This window comes from Oncorhynchus gorbuscha, linkage group LG17, assembly GCF_021184085.1.
Source record: "Oncorhynchus gorbuscha isolate QuinsamMale2020 ecotype Even-year linkage group LG17, OgorEven_v1.0, whole genome shotgun sequence".
Classification (NCBI taxonomy): Eukaryota; Metazoa; Chordata; class Actinopteri; order Salmoniformes; family Salmonidae; genus Oncorhynchus; species Oncorhynchus gorbuscha.
In genome coordinates, this window is record NC_060189.1 from 11,985,751 (window position 1) to 12,011,629 (window position 25,879).

Genomic DNA, 25,879 nt, shown 5'->3' on the forward strand with positions numbered 1-25,879 from the left:
CCTTCACTTGGTTCATAGCCTTCACTTGGTTCATAGCCTTCACTTGGTTCATAGCCTTCACTTGGTTCATAGCCTTCACTTGGTTCATAGCCTTCACTTGGTTCATAGCCTTCACTTGGTTCATAGCCTTCACTTGGATCATAGCCTTCACTTGGATCATAGCCTTCACTTGGATCATAGCCTTCACTTGGATCATAGCCTTCACTTGGATCATAGCCTTCACTTGGATCATAGCCTTCACTTGGATCATAGCCTTCACTTGGATCATAGCCTTCACTTGGATCATAGCCTTCACTGGGATCATAGCCTTCACTGTTCAGTCTGTCATGGAAACTTACAGGTGTTCCTAATGTTTTGTCCCTCAGTGTAGTTTATGCCCAGTTCGGAATGAAAATGCTTGTATGGAAAAAGTAGTTTCATATAATCTGTTGCACACATCAATGCAGTAATTTACCGGTCTATAGCCTACTCAAGAGTGAACCGCTGTTTCTATGCAGAGAATCATCGTTAACACCCACGAGCTAGAAACTCTGTTTAGTTCATTCTGTTAATGTTTTCCTTTGTTCATACTTCCCACGTTGTGTCGGAGTGCCGTGTGTCCCGTCTGTGTCATTTGGGTTGGGCGTCACTGTAGATACGCGCGTGTGTGTGTACATGGAAGTGGTCACGTTTGTTTTAGACAGAATGTTTGTAAAGAGGTAATTACAAGGAAGCCAGGTACATTTGTATTAGCCAGGTGTTAGTGTTCTATTGCCCTACATATTGGTATGTTCCAGGAAGTGTACCGTAGGCTTGTTTTGGAGAGTAATTAAGTTCTGTTTTAGAATTCAAGTGGTTAGGCTCCTTGAGCCAGGTACACCCACAACTTGTAAGAGCTATGGAAGCTACAGGGTAAGCCTGTTTTAAGCTTAGTGCATATTATTATAATATATTTTTTAAACATTTATTTAACTAGGTAAGTCAGTTAAGAACAAATTATTATTTACAATGACTGACTAGGAACAGTGGGTTAACTGCCTTGTTCAGGGGCAGAACGACAGATTTTTACCTTGTCAGCTCAGGGATTCGATCTTGCAACCTTTCGGACGGTCCAACGCTCTAACCACTACGCCACCTGCCGCATGGAGTTTGTTATTTTCTTTTGAGAAGTAAGTCTATTGTCTACCTGTTTTGTAAATATTCATCCCCGCTAGCACTATTGAACACTGTGAATAAATATGGACACCTTTGCACCAGAACTTTTGGCCGCCTTCTGAATATCTGCCCTTAAGACCGCATCTCTGCGTTACCTGTTTCACACGGACATATGAAATGCTCTCTCTCACTATCCCAGTATCAGAAATGAGAAAACCACCACTGACAGATATAAGCAGAGGTATAGAAAAGTACAGTGGATTTGTGATTTCTGGTTTGAAGGAGGGCTGGAGGAAGCAGAAACGGAGGCACACCAAAGCGAATGTCACAGTGTTACGTTGTTCAATACTACTACAGCAGGGATTTTTCTGCAATTGAAATCCCAAATAATCACCAAAAATATATATTTGGGTTAGAAAAACACTTTCAGTGTAAACTAAAACTAAAACCAGATAAACTATGTAGAAAAGACAATGGAACTATAAATATATATATATTTTTAAATAATATAATCTTTCAGAACTAGCAATCACCAAAATAAAAGCGAGACAGTCGGGGAGAATTGAATATGTAAAAAATAAATGTATATATAGTATTGATTTTGTTATAATGTTTGAGCAAAGAACACATCATTAGCCATGGCAAGATGCTTAGAATGGCAGGACATTAGCTATAAAACTGAAACAATTTCTCTCAGCTCCATGGAGAAATGTGTAGAATCGCAGGAAATTGGCTTAAATATTAAAACATTTCCACTGACCAGTCATAAGTATGTATCTGTAACAATATCTATTTAGACTGAGAATACACCACACTGTGACATTCTGAGCCAGATAGAAACTAGACAACAAAGAAAACATGGCAAAACTCCATCCATGCACATTGATAAAGAAACATGCTCTGCATAAGATCCTGCTTGCACTGCAATCCCATGCATGTGAAGCTGAGTCTCTCCTCAGGGTTTACATCGTGAATAATACACGGAGCGTCTCCTACAGAAAGCGTCATCACCTTATTATCCTGCATTACATTGACCCGAGGCAGGGCAAAGAGACGCACAACAACCTTGATTAGTAACACGCCAAGTGTCATGAGATCATTGCTCTCTCAACACAATGAGTAGAAGCTGTGAAAAGGTACACTTGGTTAATTGTCAAAATGGTAAAAACATAGACCAAATCAAACAGGTCTACATAGGAATATAACATATAACATTCACACATAGCCTACAAGAGATTGGCCAGACTTTCACCTGTGCCAATGTTTCTATTTCTTTTCCTTTTTTGTGCACAATACATGTTTAATAAGCAAACCATGATACATGTTCCTACTTTACACAGTGAAATTAATGTATTGGTAACACACCCGAGGGACAAAAATGGTGCGTTATTCTTATGAGAGTTAACAACACAAATAATCACATTTCCTGCATGGGCAAAATTAGAATTATTTTCACATCTGACATAATTTAATCAAAAAACACAGACCTCAACTAATTCCGAAACAACAAATTCTCATTTGATTTGGATTTTTTTTGCCCAATTTCCATTCGTGCAATAATTTACTTAAGAGCTTTCTCTCATATCAATGTTCAGTGAGCGTACAGTACAATAACGTTTGCAACGCAAGATGTTTATTTCTGAAGACAAAACCTTGATACAGTTTTGCATGAAAACCTGGCCCAAAAAGTCTATATATTTATACGACTAAATAAATGACTACTCAGTCCATAAAGTTCATATTCACATTCAATTCAAAGCCATTTGTGGCCAAGATGATTTGGAATAAATCAAGTACTACCAGCTGTGAAGGCCCTGACTGGTCAGAGAGGTAAAACAGAATAGGCTGAAAGGTACAGTACCTCAGGACTCTTGCGATTCTGCATGATCTGTTTGTCTGTGTCCTTGCTGGCAAAGTATCTTGTGCATCCTCGATTCAAATACTTCGAAGACAAAGGAGAACACACACAAATAATTAGCATTCAACAAATAACGTAAGTGTAGAAAAACCATATAAGCCAAACTATGTGGGATATGTTTATAAAATTGAGAGATATAGACGTCGGCAGAACATATGACTTGAATGAGACTGACGACGACATGGAACAAGAGAGTAAAAGTGGCTTATGTGCCAAGTGAATGAGGTAGCATTAGGGATAATAGTGCTTTTTCATAGCAGGTCTGGTCGTGTATACCTATCCTCAGCCAGTATCTCTGCTCTCTCAACTCCAGTATTGATGCTAATAAATTTTTTTTTTTAAATTTAATAATTAATTCATTTTGTAGAGTAACAATAAATTAAAAAAGAGTGGCATTGCTTTTTGTCATGTTCAATGAACTATCTATTATGTAAAAGTGGCTTCACGGTTGGCTTGGTTTTAATAGCCTCTGTTGATGTGACTGTCTCCGTGGAGACTTGATATAATTGTACTGTGAAAAATACCCAAAACAACAACTATAGTTGTTGAAGCATTGTTATAGCGTTGTTTAGAGCGCAGGTGAAATTAACCAAAGAATTTAGGTAATCCCCTAACACCTTTAGTGTGTTAGTTCTAGAACACCAATCACCGTTCTATTACATCACAAAACCCATATTCACAAACATGCGCTTAGTTACACTGGGGGCTCAGCTGGAACAGAGAAATGCCTAACAAATACTAAGTAGGTGCAGGCTCTCTCCACTTTCAAACAAGTAACAGACTTTAGTTTGTTGGATATAGCACACATGACATCTCGTGGTCATGTAGAGAATAGCGTAACACTACTAACCAGACATAGGCCTGTATTTGGGTCAGTTGAGAACATGTCGGAAAGCCTCTGTTGTCTAGGACTACTTTTACACTATTTGTCAGTAAGATTATGTCAAGAGGAAAAATGAAGACACAGTGAAGCCAAAACTTTGGTGGTTTACCCAATAAATTACTGGGAGCTTGTAATATAGTGTGCAACTAGTTATTTTTATAGCATACAGTTAATTTGCCATTAGTCAGCACCTCTACACTATATAATTGTCTCTGGGTGTGTGCCAACTCGTACTTTTTAGTGGAAAATGTACAACTAAAAAATAAAAAAAACACTGGAAAATGTCCACCAATGACACGACTGACGATTCAATGGGAGTTTTTCCATTGACACAATTTGCTTCACGGTGGAAGAATTTGGCAGCAGGATCTGTGTTGCTTCATTAGGCAGGGAGAGGAACAGGCAACCATTAGGCAGGGAGAGGAACAGATTACCTCCCTCTCTCAAAGAACTCAGTGAGGCATGTGGAACAGGTCTATTTGCAGCACTCTTTCAAAAGGACTCATCCATCCATTCTCTCAACTTGGTATGCAAAGACTTCACTCTCTGGTTACACTCTTCAGTGATACACCGGTCGTGCTCTCTCTCTCTCTCTGTGTGTGTGTGTGTGTGTGTGATGTGTGTGTGTGTCTGACCCTGAAGCTGTCAGGGGAGTCAAGGTGCAGCTTCTGTCTGATGTCTTCAGAGGCTCCGGCACACAGCCTGTAGAAGATGTGGTAGTTCCTCTCCTCTTTACTCTGCATGCAGATCCTTGACTTTTCCAGCAGGTAGTGGGACACGAAGCCACCTACCACATTGTTCTGTTACACACACACACACACACACACACACACACACACACACACACACACACACACACACACACACACACACACACACACACACACACACACACACACACACACACACACACACACACACACACACACACACACACACACACACACACACACACACACACACACACACAGGATGCATACACACATAAAATGTGAGCAGATGATGCAAAAATTAAATTGGCCAACACACTACAATGCATTACGTACATTGAATTTGACCAAAATACTGAAATTCCTTATGACGAAAAAATGTTTTTCCACAGAAAATGATGGCTAACCTTTTCATTGAAGTGGATTTCCACAAATTTTCCAAAACGACTGCTGTTGTTATTCCGGACTGTCTTGGCGTTTCCAAACGCCTCTAGCAGGGGGTTTGCTGAAATTCACAAGCACAAAATAAGTATGTGGGATCTCTTCAACTTTAGAAGAGAAAGTATGATTAGGAAGTTATATGTTAAATCCTACCTTCAACAATTCTCTCATCAATATCTTGCCCGGTGCCGTATGACGTTGTTAAATATCTATGGGATGAATGTCAGATGAAGACTAACAACAATGCTACAGTATATGAAGTTAATGTTTGGACATGAGGTATACTACAGAAAACCTGGCTTACTCATTGACAACCAATGTCATTATACACAACATGCGAAGTTTGGTTAAAGGTAGAATCAACTAGAAGACATGGAAAAGAACTGTAACGCTTCACTCACACAATAACACAATGTATTATGTGTATGTGCTCTTCATGCAGATTCAAAGTGGTAGCTACAGGACTAGGGCTGTTACGGTGACCATATTACCCCCAAAACGGATGTCATGATTCATGACTGCAGTCAAATTTCACCTGACCGTTGAGTCCCGGTAATCTACTCCTATGTACTCTGAATGGCTCTGATACGTTGGTATTACCCAACTCGCTAACAACCACCAGGTCGGTATTCAGTGCTCCATTGTCTCTAAATCACTCTGACATCAATGCAAATATAATTGAAAATCACATCAAACAATTATCAAAACAGTATTAATCTTTTGAAATTCACTGCTATATTGTTTGACCTGTGATCGATCAACTGGAAGAAAAAAGTGCAACAGGTTGAAACTGAGTGGTGTTGGGTTCGGAGAATATGAAATATACTTATTCATGTCACTGATGGAGTGCTGAGGTTTAGAGGGTCTACACTAGAAGTTAACGGTTATAGGAGAAAGGTATATAGTGTGTGGAACGAAGCTTGGAATGTGTTGAGTGCAGGTCAGGTCACCTTATGGGAAAAATAAAAAGTATACTAGTGTCCTGCCTAGCAGTAAAGAACAATGTTTGTACAGACGCGTAGGAGGGGACTCAGCCTATGAGGAACGGTTAAATATCAGTGCTTGTCTGAATGCAGCTGTACTGACCCTCTGTGAAGAATTCAACTTGGTTAAGCTTTCATAATGTCCGTTGAGTGTTTTACTCTGAGAATTAGAACAGTGGAAGAAATGGTTGTTGTGGATCTTATTTCAATTCCAAACAACAAAATGGACAGCTTTCTCAAAGGTGATTATTAATTCAAGTTTAAGTTGCCGCATGTAGAACACCCAGACCCATATTAGAGCTTATGCACACGCCTATAGCCCAAGCCCGAAAGAAAAGCCTGAATTAAAATAATGATTGTGCCTTTATACAATACATAGCCTAATAGACTACCGCATATTACGCAATGTAGAAAAACATATTTAAGATGTCTTCAGTACATTTGGTCTATAGCCTATACAATAATTTGTGCCAGGTGTGATATCCCTCCTAAATAGCTCCCGGTTCCTTGTTCCCATTGACCCTGTAAGGCCAGCAGGCTAGTCTTTTCTTCTTAAAAAAAAGAAAAAGTTGAATTTCTTATTTCTTACTATTATTATTTTTTATTGGTGCGTAACTGTTACGAAAGTTGTATTGTCAATCTTGTTTTGTATTTAAACGCCACTTTAAATGTGTACATGACACTGCAACAAAATTTCCCCAAGGGGACAATAAAGTCAGTAAGTAAGTTATATTCTTCTTACTACAAAATCATAATATAAAATAAATGACACAGGATTTATAAGCATATCTTGTCTGCTAGATATTGGATATATTGTGAAAGTGTGTGTTAAATGGATTTATTAGTCTATTTTTAAATGTAGATGTTCCAAAGGCACCCATCTGCTGCTTGTATGAGTGGAGGCCTGGAGATGTTTACGTTAATTAGTCAATTACCGTGAGCCCGGCAGTCATTTGCATGACAGTTACCGGCTGACAAAGTTTCATGACCGTCACAGCCTTATACAGGACCAAAACATTGGCGAAGTTTCGCCTCGAGCTTAAGCGTTCTAAGTCGTTGTGAAAATTGCCCCAGTGTTTACTTTGTGCATGCAATGTAATCTTGTTGAGTCTACCTTTAAGATTAGTATGGTTTTCTGTAATAACTAACACAATCATAGTGGTCCTTTAGCCCAAACCTGAGGACAAACTTGGTATTTTCTGTCTTCCCAGCCCCAGATTCTCCAGACACTACGATAGACTGGCTCATCTTCAGGACTCTCATGTCCCGGTAGGCCTTGTCCGCTGAAAAATCATCAATCATGTAACGGATATGATGCCCTGACAACACCTAGCCTATATAGCCATTGCTTTAAACAGACTATATTTATGTCCAGAAACCAGGCAGTATAGCAGCCATTGTTGTAATAATAGATATGTGCGCTCACCGATTGCGTAGACGTGAGGTGGTAGAGTGCCCAGGGACCGGCCACGATAAGACTTGATGGTCTCTGGAACGTACAGTTTGGGGATGTCATAGTAAGGGTTCACAGCAATCAAGATGTTGGCGACGTATGTCTGTGTTGTTACAAAATAAATCATCACATTAGATAGAGCAGTGGTTCTTCACCTTTTTCAGTTACTGTACCACCAAGTACATGTTGCTTTTCCTGCAGTACACCCACATGAACTTTACCAATCTATGGTCTCATGAGTCTTCTCAAGTACCCCTTGTGGATAGGCCAAGTATCCCAGGGGTCCTAGTTCCTCTAGTTGAGAACCACCAACATTTTCACAACTTGATGAGAAACTAGGCCTATGACCACCAGATGTCTCTTACAGGAAGAGAGGGGTTCATATTCAAGGCCTAGGATTAATGTACCATTGATTTGGAATGTCTTACATAGATCTTGTCTTTACTATACCGAACTCGGACGTTGTTTAAGAGCGTGCCTTCATTCAGGTACATAAGAGAACCTGAAAGAAAAACAAAAGTCGATCGTGAGGAAGCATCCTTTAAAAAGTTACATACACAAACCTTAAGTCCATATCAACTTGAGGATAAAGGAAAGTTGTTTACATTTTAGTAATTTAGCTGATGCTCTTATCCAAAGCAACTTACAGGAGCAATTACAATGTGCCCTTGATCAAGGGCACATTGGCCGATTTTTCACCTAGTCGGCTCAGGGATTTGAACCAGCAACCTTTGAGTTACTGACCCAATGGCCTTAACCACTAGGCTAACAGGCTGAGTACAAAATACATTTTGAAATATATATTATTCAATTATTGCACCCACACTGCTCACGTGCGCCAATGAGCGTCTGCGTTGCCAAGGGCTAAAATAGAAGTCCCTTCTATTTGTGACACAGATTGCGTTGCAAGTCCTGCCTCTCCCATCTTCTCATTGTTTATAGAAGAAGGTACCCACGTGCCATCTCCTCATTGGTTATACCCATGTGGGTGACTGAAAAATGAACGGGGTCAGTGGCGATATTGCACCTAATTTATGAAACGTGCCAATCGCAATATAACGTCAAGAGAAGAAAAGGCCAAGGCGGAGGAGAGATGACTAGAAACGATTCGGTTGACCGTTATGTGTGGATTAATTGGCGCGTAGAGGACCTTGTGCATTTCGGGTAAAATAACAACTCAAAGTTTATATCCCAGGACAAATGAGCTAGCAACAGCAAACTAGCTAAATAGGACAAATTAGCTAGCAAGTGAAAGCTAGCTAGCTAAATTACCATAAATGTTTAATGCTTTTCGACCTGTCCCCAAATTAATGTAATTGGTTCAGAGTTTGTTTTGATATTTTTACCGGCGTGTCGTGATCACGTTTGGTTAGGGGGGACAAAATAAATGTATGCACGATGGAGCACAATGGCGCACGCGTGCAGCCGGTTTGGGTTCCGTGTAAGTTGTGAATATGAACTTACAGTTGTCCTCCATATGTTTGTTGACGTCTTCCTCAGCAGGGAACACTTGGTTCATAGGAGCCAGAAAGGTCTGCAACATCAAAAGCATTTCTGTTATACTAACATTAACATCTAAACATTCTCATGAGAAGTCTTGCACCAATTGTCGTGTATTTGAATAGCCAGTCCATTCAACCTGGTCATTAGCAATGCATTAACATAGTAACAAAAATCAACGTTTGAGTGTTTGTTGTCAAGTTCATCAATTAAGTCTCTGATATTCCCCCAGTAGGCTACTATACAGTCTGAGGCAATGGCAAAACATTGAAAGGAACAAGCTGCTTGTGAGAGAAACAATGGGAGGGACATGGCAGGCTGATAAATAATTTGGTGGGAGGGAAACAGGATATGAGCTGTGTGTGTGTGTGTGTCTGGCTAGTGCTATGAGTTTAGATACGGCTTTGTACTGTTACTGTGGGAACAGAACATTATTTACAACACCCTACACACACCATGACAGGCCTAAACACACCCTCCTGCTTAGTACATTTTATGAGTGTGTGTGTGTCCCCCACTGGCACAAACAGCATGTACGTGAAAATAAGCTTGAGCTTTTTGAGCCACAGCACCTAGCTGCCAGTCCAAACAAAAATGGGTACAAAACTCCCCGCTAACAAGACATAGCCAGGATACTGCTCTGACAGAGAATTATGCTGGGCAGAGCTGTGGCTTTAATGAACTCAGTGAAATACACTCAATGAGCCCCTGTATCCCTTAGTGACTGGTCCAGAGCCTGTTTTGCTGTTAACCAGCTCATAACGGTTTCTGGTCAAATTAAAATAAACTATATATATATATATACTGAGAGTCGATGTCCGAGCCCCCAACGGATATCTAATTAGCAGAAAAAAAAGAAGAAAAAAACCATTCCTTACAAATCTGTCAGTTAAACTGGAGATATCTGTGGTGGAAGGTGACAGAGATAGAGCGGTGTTTGTCAGACAATGAGACATCCCGAAAAGCAGTATTCTCACAAAACTGTCTGTAGTGTTCAAACTGTTTGGCCTACAAGGTATTATAACCCCTTTATGGAAGGGTGAGACTCTCACAAACACGATTTGCTCTACGCCCCACACAAGCATCTTGGGACTCATCTGAAGTCGGTACAGCCGATCTGCCAACTTCTGTCTGTAGCGTCCAAACAGTTTGGGCTACACACTAATTCCTCTGTGGAAAGGTGAGACTCTCAAGGACATATCAGTTATTTTTCTCTAGGACGCCCACAGCCCTCAAAAGACTCGTCTGAAGGTCCCCTAGTACCAGCTGAACATTTTTTATGGAAGTATACATATTATGGAGACTCTTTAGTGTCAAAAATGTATTTAACATGTACAAAATTAATACATTCCTGATATATCTCAGATACAAGCCATACAGTTCAGAACAAACTTCCTTTAGATTTTTTTTAACCTGTTGTTCCATGTAGTGAATCTGTTATTCAATGCGTTTGAATATAATACTACGTATAATATAATACTGCTAATAGCAGTAAGGCCACACCTTTCAAGGGGTCTTGGTATGACCTTAAAACAATTCTATATAGCTTAGTAGAACCCCCCCTCCCACAGACAGGGCTTAGACTGTAACAAGTTAAGGACAACTATAACCAGGGAGGGCACTAAGAGTTAGCTAACTAACTACTCTGCTGTTAGCTTGCTATACACCATACAGTCTTTTGTTGTTGTGAATATCAGGCTCCTTCAGTGAAAGCAATGCACTGGGGAGTGACCTAAGGTGTAGTGCAACAGGTGGCTCCTTTTCCTCTAATGATCTTTCCCTCCCAGTAACACAATCACCACACCTGCTGCTCACATGACTTATTGATTGCCTATGTTAGTGACACTGGTACAAGGCAGGGCTGTTTTACATGCTCTCATATTGCTTACGTTTTACATATTATCGGTTTATACATCTCTGTAATTCAGGTGAGGGCTGGGCGATATAGTTTGTGATTTAGAGTGATATTTCAAAATGCCTGTATCACAATAATCCAGTTTTATTTTATGAGCATTTATGTCCATTAGATCTCATGGCTTTTTTCTCATCTCCTTCACACACACACACACACACACACACACACACACACACACACACACACACACACACACACACACACACACACACACACAAAACAACAAAGATGAGATATCACTTCTTCCTCTGTGACGAGCAGTTACAACACACCATTTGCATTTGAGGTTTGTCCAACAGAAAAATCGGTCATATGGACACAAACACATTAAAATAATGTCTCACTGTAATAGAGAAGTTAAAGAAGTTAACGATACCCTTTTTATGTCTCAACTCCTCAGAGTGTGCACAGAGTAGACAATATTAAAACAGGAAAATCAATGATTCGAGAAAATTAATACTCAGTTTGTCATACGCGGCATTGCGGTACTACATAGTGCTAGCAGCATTTTAGCTAAAGACTTATACTAGCTGTCTAGTCTTTTATAAATGTGCAATAAGCATAAAACAATTATATAAGGAATTGGCAACTCGTTCCCATTCCGAGAAATAAGATGGGCCACTTGATTTCAACATTTGAACGAAGTGGACAGGCTAGCACGCTGTTCAAACAGTTGGAGACAGAGAGAAGGGTGTGTTCATAACAATTCAACTGTTCTTCCTTGTTTGCTAGCAAACAGATCCAAGTTAGCTAAAACTTCAAATATAAAAAGATTAGCTGGCTACTCACTAGCACATGGTCTTGTGCTTGATAGATGTAATTTTCTATAATGCCTGCTACAAGAAGTTAGTCATTATTAGGGAATGTGCATTATGGATGGTTCTGGTTAGATTTGTAGCAAAAAGGGCATTTTCATAGACTGACTTAAAAACCAGATCAATGAAGGAAAAAAGGCAGAAAAACCATTTGAATAAAATGTAACTATTAGTGGGTCTTATGGTTGTGGAAGGCTTATATTTAGCCTAGGTATAATTTCATGAGCCATGAATTCATTACATTATTGCTGATTGAAATGTGGTATTTTTCACCTTTAAAATAGTACAAATCAAATCAAACTTTATTTAAATCAAATTTTATTGGTCACATACATGGTTAGCAGATGTTAATGCGAGTGTAGCGAAATGCTTGTGCTTCTAGTTCCGACAGTGCAGTAATATATAACAAGTAATCTAACAATTCCCCAACAACTACCGAATGCACACAAATCTAAAGGGGTGAATGAGAATATGTACATATAAGTATATGGATGAGCGATGGCCGAGCGGCATAGGCAAGTTGCAGTAGACGGTATAAAATACAGTATATAGATGTGATGTGAGTAATGTAGGATATGTAAACATTATTAAAGTGGTGTTATTTAGCATTGTATAAAGTGACTAGTTATCCATTTATTAAAAGTTGCCAATGATTGGGTCTCAATGTAGGAAGCAGTCTCTCAGAGTTAGTGATTGCTGCTTAGCAGTCTTGAGATGGAAGTTGTTTCTCAATCTCTCGGTCCCAGCTTTGATGCACCTGTACTGACCTCACCTTCTGGATGATAGCAGTGTGAACAGGCAGTGGCTCGCGTGGTTGTTTTCCTTGATGATCTTTTTGGTCTTCCTGTGACATCAGGTGCTGTAGGTGTCATGGAGGGCAGGTAGTTTGCCCCCGGTGATGCGTTGTGCAGCCGCATCACCCACTGGCGAGCCAGGCAGTTGAGGGCGGTGCAGTTGCCATACCAGACTGTGATAAAGCCCGACAGTATGCTCTCGATTGTGCATCTGTAAAAGTTTGTCATGGTTTTGGGAGACAAGCCAAATTTCTTCAGCCTCCTGAGGTTGAAGAGGCTCTGTTGCACCTTCTTCACCACACTGTCTGTGTGGGTGGACCACTTCAGTTTGTCTGTGATGTGTACACCAAGGAACCTTCTACCTTCGCCACTGCTGTCCCTTCGATGTGGATAAGGGGGTGCTCCCTCGGCTGTTTCTGAAGTACACGATCATCTCCTTCGCTTTGTTGACGTTAAGTGAGGATGTTTTCCTGACACCATGAGTGCCCTCACCTCCTCCCTGTAGGCTGTCTCATTGTTGGTGGTGATCAAGCCCACTACTGTGTCGTCTGCAAACTTGATGATTGAGTTGGAGTGGTGCATGGCCACGCAGTCGTGGGTGAACAGGGAGTACAGCAGAGGGCTGAGCGCACACCTTCTTGAAGCCCCAATGTTGAGGGTCAGCGAAGTGGAGATGTTGTTCCCTACCTTCACCACTTGGGGGCAGACCATCAGAAAGTACAGGACCCAGTTGCACACGTCAGGGTTGAGACCCAAGGGCCTCCAGCTTGATGATGAGCTTGGAGGGTACTATGGTGTTGAATGCTGAGCTGTAGTCAATGATCAGCATTCTTACAGAGGTATACTTTTTGTCCAGATGGGATAGGGCAGTGTGCAGTGTGATGGCGATTGAGTCATCTGTGGACCTGTTGGGGTGGTATGCAAACTGAAGTGGGTCTAGGGTGACCGGTGATATGATCCTTGACAAGCCTCTCAAAGCACTTCATGTTGACAGAAGTAAGTGTTACGGGGCGGTAGTGATTTAGTTCAGTTATCTTTGCCTTCTTGGGTACAGGAACAATGGTAGCCATCTTGAAGCATGTGGGGACAACAGACTGGGAAAGGGAGCAATTAAATATATCCGTAAACACACCAGCCAGCTGGTCTGCGCATGCTCTGAGGAATCAGCTGGGGATGCCGTCTTGGCCAGCAGCCTGGCGAGGGTTAACAAGTTTAAATCACGTGTCCGTGACGTGGCTGTTTTTGTAGTCCGTGACTTCCTGTAGACCCTGCCACATACATCTTGTGTCTGAGCCGTTGAATTGCGACTCCACCTTGTCCCTGTACCGGAATTTTGCTTGTCTGATTGCACATTTAAGACATGGAATGCAGCGCAATGTGCTTCACAGAACAAAACTAATTTTAAAAACTATTAAAACAAAAACTATTTACTGGACAAACATGAGGATAAAAAACAAAAGAATAAACAAAACTGAATGATTAAAAGCAAAAAAAATTGTGTTTTAAGATATTTTTAATATGTCCACAGTTTTGGCTCCCCTCAGGCAGGCTATTCCAGAGGCTGGGGGCATAATAACGAAAGGCTGCCTTTCCATGCATCCTGGTTCTAGGATAGTTAAAAGGCCTGTGCCAGAGGACCTGAGGGACCTACTGGTTCCACAACTTAAAAGCATGCCTGACATATATTGGGGTGCACAATCAGTGGTTAAAAACCAATAGAAGTATCTTGAAATTAAGTTTAAAAACTCACAGGCAGTCAAGTCAATGCAGAGACCTTAAAAGCGATGTAATGTGTGTTCTGTCTGGTCTTGGTCAGTACCCGTGCTGCATCATTCTGTATGTTTGGTAGTTGACCAATATTTATTTTATTTCACCTTTATTTAACCAGATAGGCTAGTTGAGAACTAGTTCTCATTTACAACTGCGACCTGGCCAAGATAAAGCAAAGCAGTTCGACACAAATAACAGAGTTACACATGGAGTAAAACAAACATACAGTCAATAATACAGTAGAAAAAGTATATACACAGTGTGTGCAAATGAGGTGAGATAAGGGAGGTAAGTCAATAAATAGGCCATGGTGGCGAAGTAATTACAATATTGGAATTAAACACTGGAATGGTTGATGTGCAGAAGATGAATGTGCAAGTAGAGATACTGGGGTGCAAAGGAGCAAGATAAATAAATAAATGCAGTATGGGGATGAGGTAGATGGGATGGGCTAGGTGCAGGTGCAGTGATCTGTGAGCTGCTCTGACAGCTGGTGCTTAAAGCTAGTGAGGGAGATATGAGTCTCCAGCTTCAGTGATTTTTGCAGTTCGTTCCAGTCATTGGCAGCAGAGAACTGGAAGGAAAGGCGGCCAAAGGAGGAATTGGTTTTGGGGGTGACCAGTGAGATATACCCGCTGGAGCGCGTGCTACAGGTGGGTGCTGCTATAGTGACCAGTGAGCTGAGATAAGGTGGGGCTTTACCTAGCAGAGACTTGTAGATGACCTGGAGCCAATGGGTTTGGCGATGAATATGAAGCGAGGGCCAGCCAACGAGATTGTACAGGTCACAGTGGTGGGTAGTATATGGGGCTTTGGTGACAAAACGGATGGCACTGTGATTGACTGCATCCAATTTGTTGAGTAGAGTGTTGGAGGCTATTTTGTAACTGACATCGCCGAAGTCGAGGATCGGTAGGATAGTCAGTTTTACGAGGGTATGTTTGGCAGCGTGAGTGAAGGATGCTTTGTTGCGAAATAGGAAGCTGATTCTAGATTTAATTTTGGATTGCAGATGCTTAATGTGAGTCTGGAAGGAGAGTTTACAGTCTAAACAGACACCTAGGTATTTGTCCACAAGTAGTGGAGTAGTAGTGGAGTTTGTCCACAAGTAGTGGAGTAGTGATGCTGGACAGGCGGGCTGGTGCGGACAGCGATCGGTTGAAGAGCATGCATTTAGTTTTACTTTGTAACGTTTATCGTCGGAAGGAGACCAAGGTGCAGCGTGGTAAGTGTTCATGATTCTTTAATTACTCAGAACACCAAACAAAAACAACAAAAAGAATAACGAACGTCATGTTCTGCAGGCTTCACAGAGCTAACAAAAAACAACATCCCACAAACACCAAAAGGAGAATGACAACTTATGTGATCCCCAATCAGAGACAACGATAAACAGATGCCTCTGATTGGGAACCACACTCTGCAAAAAAAGAAAAAAAAAAGAAATGGAAAACATAGAAATAAAGAAACTAGAATGCCCACCCTAGTCACACCCTGGCCTAACCAAAATAGAGAATAAAAGCCTCTCTATGGCCAGGGCGTGACATACTTGCATGTAAGAGCAGTTGGAGGCTGAGAGCAGCTGAAGCTCATCTGGAGGTTAGTTAACACAGTGTCCAAAGAAGGGCCAGAAGTATATAGAATGGTGTCGTCTGTGTAAAGGTGGATCAGAGAATCACCAGCAGCAAGAGCGACATCATTGATGTATACAGAGAAGAGAGCCGGCCCGAGAATTGAACCCTGTGGCACCACCATAAAGACTGCCAGAGGTCCGGACAACAGGCCCTCCGATTTGACACACTGAACTCTGTCAGAGAAGTAGCATTTTCCCTGTTTTTTGCCCAAGTGGGACACAACCGTCCTCTATTTGTTTTTGTTTTTTTAACCTTTATTTAACCAGGCAAGTCAGTTAAGAACAAATTCTTATTTTCAATGACTGCCTAGGTACAGTGGGTTAACTGCCTTGTTCAGGGGCAGGACGACAGATTTTTACCTTGTCAGCTTGGGGATTCAATTTTGCAACCTTACAGTTAACTAGTCCAACGCTCTAACCACCTGCCTCACGAGGAGCCTGCCTGTAACGCGAATGCAGTAAGAAGCCAAGGTAAGTTGCTAGCTAGCATTAAACTTATCTTATAAAAAACAATCAATCAATCAAACATAATCACTAGTTAACTACACATGGTTGATGATATTACTAGTTTATCTAGCGTGTCCTGCATTGCATATAATAGATGCGGTGCGCATTCGCGAAAAAGGACTGTTGTTGCTCCAACATGTACCTAACCATAAACATCAATGCCTTTCCTAAAATCAATACACAGAAGTATATATTTTTAAACCTGCATATTTAGCTAAAAGAAATCCAGGTTAGCAGGCAATATTAACCAGGTGAAATTGTGTCACTTCTCTTGCGTTCATTGCACGCTGAGTGTTGTAATTGTCATTATTACAAATACATTTAAAAAATAATAATAATTAAATCGGTCATAATCGATCGTCCTCTAGTTGATGCACTCAAAATCTGTAGCAACTTCAGAGGTAAGATAGTGTTAATGCTTTCAGTTCTACCCTGTGCTATGGGCAACATGGTTGTAAAAAAATACAGAGCGGTGATCAGATAAAGCAACATCAACAATAGAGAATGTCTAAAGCCCCATGGTAATAACCAGGTCCAGTAGGCCAGTTATGGGTGGGCTTAGTAACATGTTGGATAAAGTCCAAAGAGCTCAAAAGATTAATAAATTCATGGGCTTTGGTGTCAGTCTCTTTGTCAACATGTATATTAAAATAACCCAACAATGACTTTATCATAGTTCAATGGCAGACAAGGACAATAGACAACAGTTCATTGAAATCAGTAAAGAAACAAACAAAGCTTATTTAGAGAAAACATGGAGATATACACTGGGGGGCTGTTTTGCGGACACAGATTAAGCAGGATCCTTAACGAAATTCCAATTTTAAACTGGATTATCTGAAATTGCATTTCTCAGACATGGTTTAAAATAGTCTCAGACTTGCCCTTGTCTAGATTTAAAAAGTCTGATTTCCAGAAGGAGAATTTAGAGTTAATCTAGATCTAAGTGAAGGCTTAAATGAAACCTGGCCAGAGACAGGCTTAACTTCAGATTAATGGATGTTGGCCGCCAGGTTGACCTTGGCAATGGAAGAGAATGGATTACCTGGACTATTTCAATGGAGATCAAAAAGCACCACCAAGGCCAGACAGAAGGGCAGTTATAGACATGAGCAAACTACAGAATTGTTTAGGATCAAATCAATTTGTAGTTCTCCAACAATATTGCACGTTGGACGAGTGCAACTCCTCTTTGAATGCTCAGCTTGAAGGAGGACAATAGTGGAATCATACTTGGTGACTAGGGATATGCACAGACCAACTTTATGTTTACCCCCCATCTTTATGCAATAGGACATGAGCAAAAACGGTACAACCATGCTCCTATCTGCAAAAAAGGTGTAGTAGTGTCATTTCCAGAGTCTCAGAAACACATTGCTCTTTCAACCAAGATGCTGCTGTATTGTCATAATTGCAACAGCAGTGCTTGACAATTACCTCATGACAATTAACAGCATGGATGACCAGATCCTCGCATTGAAGAGGATGACACAGATGTTCCCATGGTTGAGGCAGACAATGACAGCAATGGACAAACCTGCAGAGATGCTCTTGCTATGCTGCACTTCTCACAACAAAGATAGCTCAAGCGATTGAAGCAAACAATGGCCATGGATAGGTATATAAAAAAAGAAGACGTTTTTAATTCACAAAATGGAACTGGTTCAGGTTTGAGAAGAACATTGGTACTGCTGCTGCTTCATGTTTCTCTTCTCATCCTTCATAGCCAACTCAACACAAAAGGACATGCTTTTTCATATACATCTCTTCTTTTAAATCCATTAGTTTGTCCTGCATGCTCAGCCTCGGTCTTTGTTGCCAGCCCAGGTTAGTGACACAATCTTCCCTCCTAGCTACTGCAGATGTAGCGGGTTGACCTTCATCCTGTTAGGATCGAACCCTTTTTTCTCTTTCAATTTGACATACCCAAATCTAACTGCCTGTAGCTCAGGACCTGAAGCAAGGATATGCATATTCTTGAAACCATTTGAAAGGAAACACTTTGAAGTTTGTGGACATGTGAAATTAATGTAGATGAATAACACATTAAATCTGGTAAAAGATAATACGAACAAAAAAAACATGTTTATTTTTATTGTTCCATCTTTGAAATGCAAGAGAAAGGCCATACATTCAGAGAGGACTATACTGTAGGTGTAATTTAGATTTGCCACCAGATGGCAGCAGTGTGCGTGCAAAGTTTCAGACTGATCCAGTAAAGAATTACATTACTGCACAATATTTTGTATGAAGTCTGCCAGGAATTGGCCTAAATGTGCCAAATTGGGCAATTGATACATGTTCAAGTCCATAAATATAGAGACCATACAAAAATGCTATGGTAATAAAAAATTTACATTTACACACTCCCAGGAATGTAATCATTAGCTTATATTTTAACTTTCACACATCTAGATGGCCGGAGGGGTGGGTGTGGAGCCAGAGACAGCAGCGGTTCAAACTGGTTCAAACAGTTCCTACCTTTGCACATAAAATAAATGTTTTTCAAACAAACCTGTACTACATTTTATCTCTGGGACCCTCAGGATGACAAATCAGAGCAAGATCACCGAATGTAAGTACATTATTTACCTTCAGAGGTGAACGTATAAAACCAGTTGCCGTGGTAAGTGTGTTGTTGTTGTGCACTCTCCTCAAACAACAGCCTGGTGTTTTTCACTGTAATATCTACTGTTAATTGGACACTGCAGTTAGAATAACAAGAATTTAAGCTTTCTGCCCATATAAGACATATCTATGTCCTGGAAAGTTGGCTGTTTAAGACAAAGCTATGGTGATCTATCTCTAGAAAATGATTACATGGCTGCATTAGAGAACATTATTTCTTCAAGAGTTGAGTTCATAAGATACTTTTTATTATGGGAATGCAAGAGATGACTGACAACATTACATATTCCCTGCAGTCATGAGATGGCACATGTTGAATGAATGTGTCCCCCATCTGACCATCATCGGGGATACCTTCCAGGGGTTGCTGGCTATCAATGATCCCCGTCAACAAGTACCCCAGCTCATCTGTCTCTGGTCTTACTGTGGGACAGCCACCAGTCTTGAAACACTCCCTACGAGCAACATCATTTGTCTTCTTTAAGTAGATGTGTATGTTTTTCCACAATAAATTAAAAATACAATATAGGAATAATACTAGTAATTACGTATGATATTGTTTGTGTTATATTTCTGTCACACGAATACATTTAGGCCCCACTGTGTTGTGTTACACAAGAAAACTAACATTTCAAAGTGACTGATTTGTAACCGAGCACGCCCCCATTTCAAGTTCAAGTTCCTTGGTGTCCACATCACCAACAAACTAACATCGTCCAAGCACACCAAGACAGTCGTGAAGAGGGCACGACAAAACCCTTCCCCCTCAGGGGACTGAAGATTTGACATGGGTCCTCAGATCCTCAAAAGGTTCTACAGCTGCACCATCAAGAGCATCCTGACTGGTTGCATCACTGCCTGGTATGGCAACTGCTCGGCCTCTGACCGCAAGACACTACAGAGGGTAGTGCGAACGGCCCAGTACATCACTGGGGCCAAGCTTCCTGCCATCCAGGACCTCTACACCAGGCGGTGTCAAAGGAAGGTCCTAAAAATGGTCAGACTCCAGCCACCCTAGTCATCGACTGTTCTCTCTGCTACCGCACAGCAAGCGGTACCGGAGCGCCAAGTCTAGGTCCAAGAGGCTACTAAACAGTTTCTACCCCAAGCCATAAGACTCCTGAACATCTAATCAAATGGCTACCCAGACTATTTGCATTGCCCCCCTCTTTTACGCCACTGCTACTCTCTGTTGTTACCATCTATGCATAGTCACTAATAACATGTACATATTACCTCAACTAAGCAGTGCCGCCGCACATTGAATCTGTACCGATACCCCCCTGTATATAGTCTCCACATTGAATCTGTACCGATACCTCCCTGTATATAGTCTCCACATTGAATCTGTACCGATAACCCCCTGTATATAGTCTCCACATTGAATCTGTACCGATACCCCCCTGTATATAGTCTCCACATTGAATCTGTACCGATAACCCCCTGTATATAGTCTCCACATTGAATCTGTACCGATACCCCCCTGTATATAGTCTCCACATTGAATCTGTACCGATACCTCCCTGTATATAGTCTCCACATTGAATCTGTACCGATAACCCCCTGTATATAGTCTCCACATTGAATCTGTACCGATACCCCCCTGTATATAGTCTCCACATTGAATCTGTACCGATACCCCCCTGTATAGTCTCCACATTGAATCTGTACCGATACCCCCCTGTATATAGTCTCCACATTGAATCTGTACCGATACCCCCCTGCATATAGCCTCGAGATTGTTATTTTACTGCTGCTCTTTAAAACTACTTGTTACTTTTATTTCTTATTCTTATCTGTATTGTTTTAAACTGCATTGTTGGTTATGCGCTTGTAAGTAAGCATTTCACTTTAAGGTCTACACTGGTCGTATTCGGCACATGTGACTAATAAAATGTGATTTGATTTGAAAAGTGGGCCAACAAAAAAATAGAGTATCTCACCTGCAGATGTTCTAGCATCCTGTTGTTTACTTTTTCATTTGAGTTGAATTCATTACAAATGGTAGTCCAGGGATTATTATATATTTTTGGGGGGGGTTTCTGAATCATGCGGTTTGTTCTCCATAATTGGGTGGTTTGAGAACTCGCTTCAACAGGCTTTTTTCAAAGTCACTGAAATTCTTTGAATGTTTTCTTTTACCTCTGTCCATTGTTTGGTTTAGGTGACTTGCTCCAATTCCACACAATGCTTATGTATTAGCATCCCATTCCTGTTTTGTTTTTTTAAACATCCTCAGGTCAGCACCAAGTGCACATCGTTAATCTAATCAGGCTTCAAAAAGATTAACTGGTTAGTCCCTATTTACCTTAGTCTGGGACTCTCTAGCCTAGAACTAATTAATCTGAAGTTAAGCAATGTCTCAGAAAGCCATTTTTTAAATCTGAATTCATTTAATTAGGATTAGCCCAGTCCTGATTTAAATTAAACACTGTCCACGAAATGCTACCCACAGTTGTGTCAAGTTGTCTGGATGTCCTGTGGGTGGTTGACCATTCTTGAAACACACAGGAAACTGTTGAGCATGAAAAACCCAGCAGTGTTGCAGCACTTGACACACTCAAACTGGTGCGCCTGTCACCTACTACCATACCCCGCTCAAAGGCACTTAAATCTTTTGTCTTGATTCAGGTCTTTCTGAAATGGGAACATTCATGACTGCAGTGTGCCAGCCAATAATCTAACCCACACTGGCACCAAATGTTCAGAGGTTAGCATTACAATATATATTATGTTATTCAGCTACTGACCCAATGATAGCTCTGGAACGTGTGTGGGGAGAGAGAGCAAAATGAAGGTTGTGTGATGAGTAAGTTATAATACAAAACATAAAACAGACACTCATTCCATGGAGGGCAGAGTCGAGTGTGTCGGTTTTTGATATTTCCTTTAAGTTGGAGTCCAACTATGACCTAGACGAGTTCCTAACTAATTAATGACCTTTAATGATCAATCAAATACAAGGGAGGAGAGAAGGGGAAAAAAGCAGGCACTCTGCCGTCCATGGAATGGGACTGACACGTGTCCTAAACTGTGCCGAATCTGACTGACCTTGCCCTTCTGGTTGAGTGGTTCGATGGCGAGGGTGTCAACTCCGATATCCACAATCATGCCCAGTTGGAACCCATCGGTGGGGTGGGGCGCCCACACTGGCTTACCATCCTCCATGGCTAACCACAGCTACCTGGTGGGCTCTGCACTACATGAAGAGAAGAGTCAGGAAATAGAAGTCTTATAACATGTATGCCAACAACAAAATACTGAGTTTTCCATTGTGGGTAGGAACAAGTTTAATAAAGTATTACGAAGCTATTCATCTATAGACAGGTCTACCTTCTGTACATCCCTGATCTAATAAATATGCTATGTTCCATACTTCCTCCAGATAAACAAGAAGCCTCTAAAACACAGCCTACAGCTGTGTCTGTCCCAAACTCACTGGTGCTGGAAACTTTGAGGACCAAGAATATTTTATGCAACGCAAGTTCACTAGTGCTAGCTTTGGGCCGGACCCAAGTTGATACAATGTTTCAAGTTTGGCTACACATGGCCTGTCTGCAACAATGTGAAAGGATATTTGTTGGCTTTATATAGATCATTTTTTACATAGTCGGGAATGGCAATTGAAGTTAAATTTAATTTAGATTTTTAATTTAATTAATTTTTTAATTTAGAAGTTTAATTTAGATTTGGATAGAATTTTGATTAACCACATGAGATACGAAGACGTTATTAAACATTTAAAACTGTTCCATGAAAATGTGCATGTGAAAACCATAACTGGCACGCAGATCGGTAGAAATGGGAAGATAAATTAGCATTCCACATGAGAAAGGTTGCCTACTCCTCATGTAGCCTATTACCAGCAACTTCAGGAGAGTAATGGCAGAATCTGCGAAAGCTAGCAGGATGGTTGGGTCAGGTTTGACACTTCTGGTTATCATGATCTCTTGCTCTCTCTTGAGTAATTTGTGTCTTATTTCATCAAACAGCATCAGACAATATATTTGATTTTTTTAAAAGACACAGGGTGTGTCTATATATGGAAAAATAAAAGTTAAAAAGTTTTAACCAATCAATTGAATCGAAAGAACCAAAGACTTTCGGTCCACACACACACACACACACACACACACACACACACACACACACACACACACACACACACACACACACACACACACACACACACACACACACACACACACACACACACACACACACACACACACACACACACACACACACACACACAGTGGGGCAAAAAAGTATTTAGTCAGCCACCAATTGTGCAAGTTCTCCCACTTAAAAAGATGAGAGGCCTGTAATTTATCATCATAGGTACACTTCAACTATGACAGACAAAATGAGAAAAAAAAATCCAGAAAATCACATTGTAGGATTTTTAATTAATTTATTTGCAAATTATGGTGGAAAATAAGTATTGGACTGGCCCGCCCATTCCCCAGACCTGAATCCAATTGAGCACATCTGGGACATCTCCATCCACCAACGCCACGTTGCACCACGCATGCCCAGGCGTTGTAGGGAGGTCATACAGGCACGTGGAGGCCACACACACACTACTGAGCCTCATTTTGACTTGTTTTAAGGACATTACATCAAAGTTGGATCAGTTTGTAGTGTGGTTTTCCACTTTAATTTTGAGTGTGACTCCAAATCCAGACCCTCCATGGGTTGATAAATTTGATTTCCATTGATAATTTGTGTGATTTTGTTGTCAGCACATTCAACTATGTAAAGAAAAAAGTATTTAATAAGAATATTTCATTCATTCAGATCTAGGATGTGTTATTTTAGTGTTCCCGTGTATATACATACTGTCACGCCTTGGTCATTGTATTTTGTGTTTTTGTTATATGTTTGGGTAGGCCAGGGTGTGACATGGGTTTATATGTTGTTTTTCGTATTGGGGTTTGTAGTATTTGGGATCACGGCTGATTAGGGGTGTTGTATAGGCTTGGCTGCCTGAGGCGATTCTCAATCAGTCAGGTGATTGTCGTTGTCTCTGATTGGGAACCGTATTTAGGCAGCCTGAGTTTCGCTTTGTATTTCGTGGGTGATTGTTCCTGTCTCTGTGTTGTGGTCACCAGATAGGCTGTAATAGTTTCACGTTCCGTTTTGTTGTTTTTTGTATTTAGTATTCAGTTATTTCATGTACGTGTTTCTTTCATTAAAGTCATGAGTAACCAACACGCTGCATTTCGGTCCGACTCTCTTTCTTCAACAGACGAACGTTGTTACACATACATATATGTATACGTATTTGTATATATATGTATTTGTATATATATGTATATGTATATATATACATATATATACGTATGTGTGTGTGTGTGTGTGTGTGTGTGTGTGTGTGTGTGTGTGTGTGTGTGTGTGTGTGTGTGTATATATATATATATATATACGTATGTGTGTGTGTGTGTGTGTGTGTGTATATATATGAGGGCAACAACATCTCCTCCCCGCTGATCCTCAACACGGGGGCCCCACAAGGGTGCCTTCTGAGCCCTCTCCTGTACTCCCTGTTCACCCACGACTGCGTGGCCACGCTCAATCATCAAGTTTGCGGACGACACAACAGTGGTAGGCTTGATTACCAACAATGACGAGACGGCCTACAGGGAGGAGGTGAGGGCCCTCGGAGTGTGGTGTCAGGAAAATACCCTCACACTCAACGTCAACAAAACTAAGGAGATGATTGTGGACTTCAGGAAACAGCAGAGGGAACTCCCCCCTATCCACATCGATGGAACAGTAGTGGAGAGGGTAGCTAGTTTTAAGTTCCTCGGCATACACATCACAGACAAACTGAATTGGTCCACTCACACTGACAGCGTCGTGAAGAAGGCGCAGCAGCGCCTATTCAACCTCAGGAGGCTGAAGAAATTCGGCTTGTCACCAAAAGCACTCACAAACTTCTACAGATGCACAATCGAGAGCATCCTGTCGGGCTGTATCACCGCCTGGTACGGCAACTGCTCCGCCCTCAACCGTAAGGCTCTCCAGAGGGTAGTGAGGACTGCACAACGCATCACCGGGGGCAAACTACCTGCCCTCCAGGACACCTACACCACCCGTTGTTACAGAAAGGCCATAAAGATCATCAAGGACATCAACCACACGAACCACTGCCTGTTCACCCCGCTATCATCCAGAAGGCGAGGTCAGTACAGGTGCATCAAAGCTGGGACCGAGAGACTGAAAAACAGCTTCTATCTCAAGGCCATCAGACTGTTAAACAGCCACCACTAACATTGAGTGGCTGCTGCCAACACACTGTCATTGACACTGACCCAACTCCAGCCATTTTAATAATGGGAATTGATGGGAAATGATGTAAATATATCACTAGCCACTTTAAACAATGCTACCTTATATAATGTTACTTACCCTACATTATTCATCTCATATGCATATGTATATACTGTACTCTACATCATCGACTGCATCCTTATGTAATACATGCATCACTAGCCACTTTAACTATGCCACTTTGTTTACTTTGTCTACACACTCATCTCATATGTATATACTGTACTCGATACCATCTACTGTATGCTGCTCTGTACCATCACTCATTCATATATCCTTATGTACATATTCCTTATCCCCTTACACTGTGTATAAGACAGTAGTTTTGGAATTGTTAGTTAGATTACTTGTTGGTTATCACTGCATTGTCGGAACTAGAAGCACAAGCATTTCGCTACACTCGCATTAACATCTGCGAACCATGTGTATGTGACAAATAAAATTTGATTTGATTTGATG

The 25,879-nt window shown here is 41.1% G+C and overlaps 1 protein-coding gene across 3 annotated transcripts in view; it reads right to left on the reverse strand.

The window, feature by feature from the left end:
• Window positions 1-25,879, reverse strand: part of LOC124001498 (unconventional myosin-VI-like) — a 111,471-nt gene that overhangs the window by 65,297 nt on the left and 20,295 nt on the right. For 2 of the 3 annotated variants that reach the window (XM_046308316.1, XM_046308318.1), the window contains exons 2-10: window positions 22,136-22,283; window positions 8,987-9,056; window positions 7,951-8,024; window positions 7,496-7,625; window positions 7,247-7,352; window positions 5,240-5,295; window positions 5,053-5,150; window positions 4,571-4,735; window positions 2,996-3,076 (exon numbers count right to left, since the gene is read on the reverse strand). In XM_046308316.1, the coding sequence (XP_046164272.1) occupies window positions 2,996-3,076; window positions 4,571-4,735; window positions 5,053-5,150; window positions 5,240-5,295; window positions 7,247-7,352; window positions 7,496-7,625; window positions 7,951-8,024; window positions 8,987-9,056; window positions 22,136-22,252 (897 nt within the window). In that variant the 5' untranslated portion in view covers window positions 22,253-22,283. The remainder of the gene's footprint in view (window positions 1-2,995; window positions 3,077-4,570; window positions 4,736-5,052; window positions 5,151-5,239; window positions 5,296-7,246; window positions 7,353-7,495; window positions 7,626-7,950; window positions 8,025-8,986; window positions 9,057-22,135; window positions 22,284-25,879) is intronic. The other variant, XM_046308317.1, reaches the window with a different exon arrangement.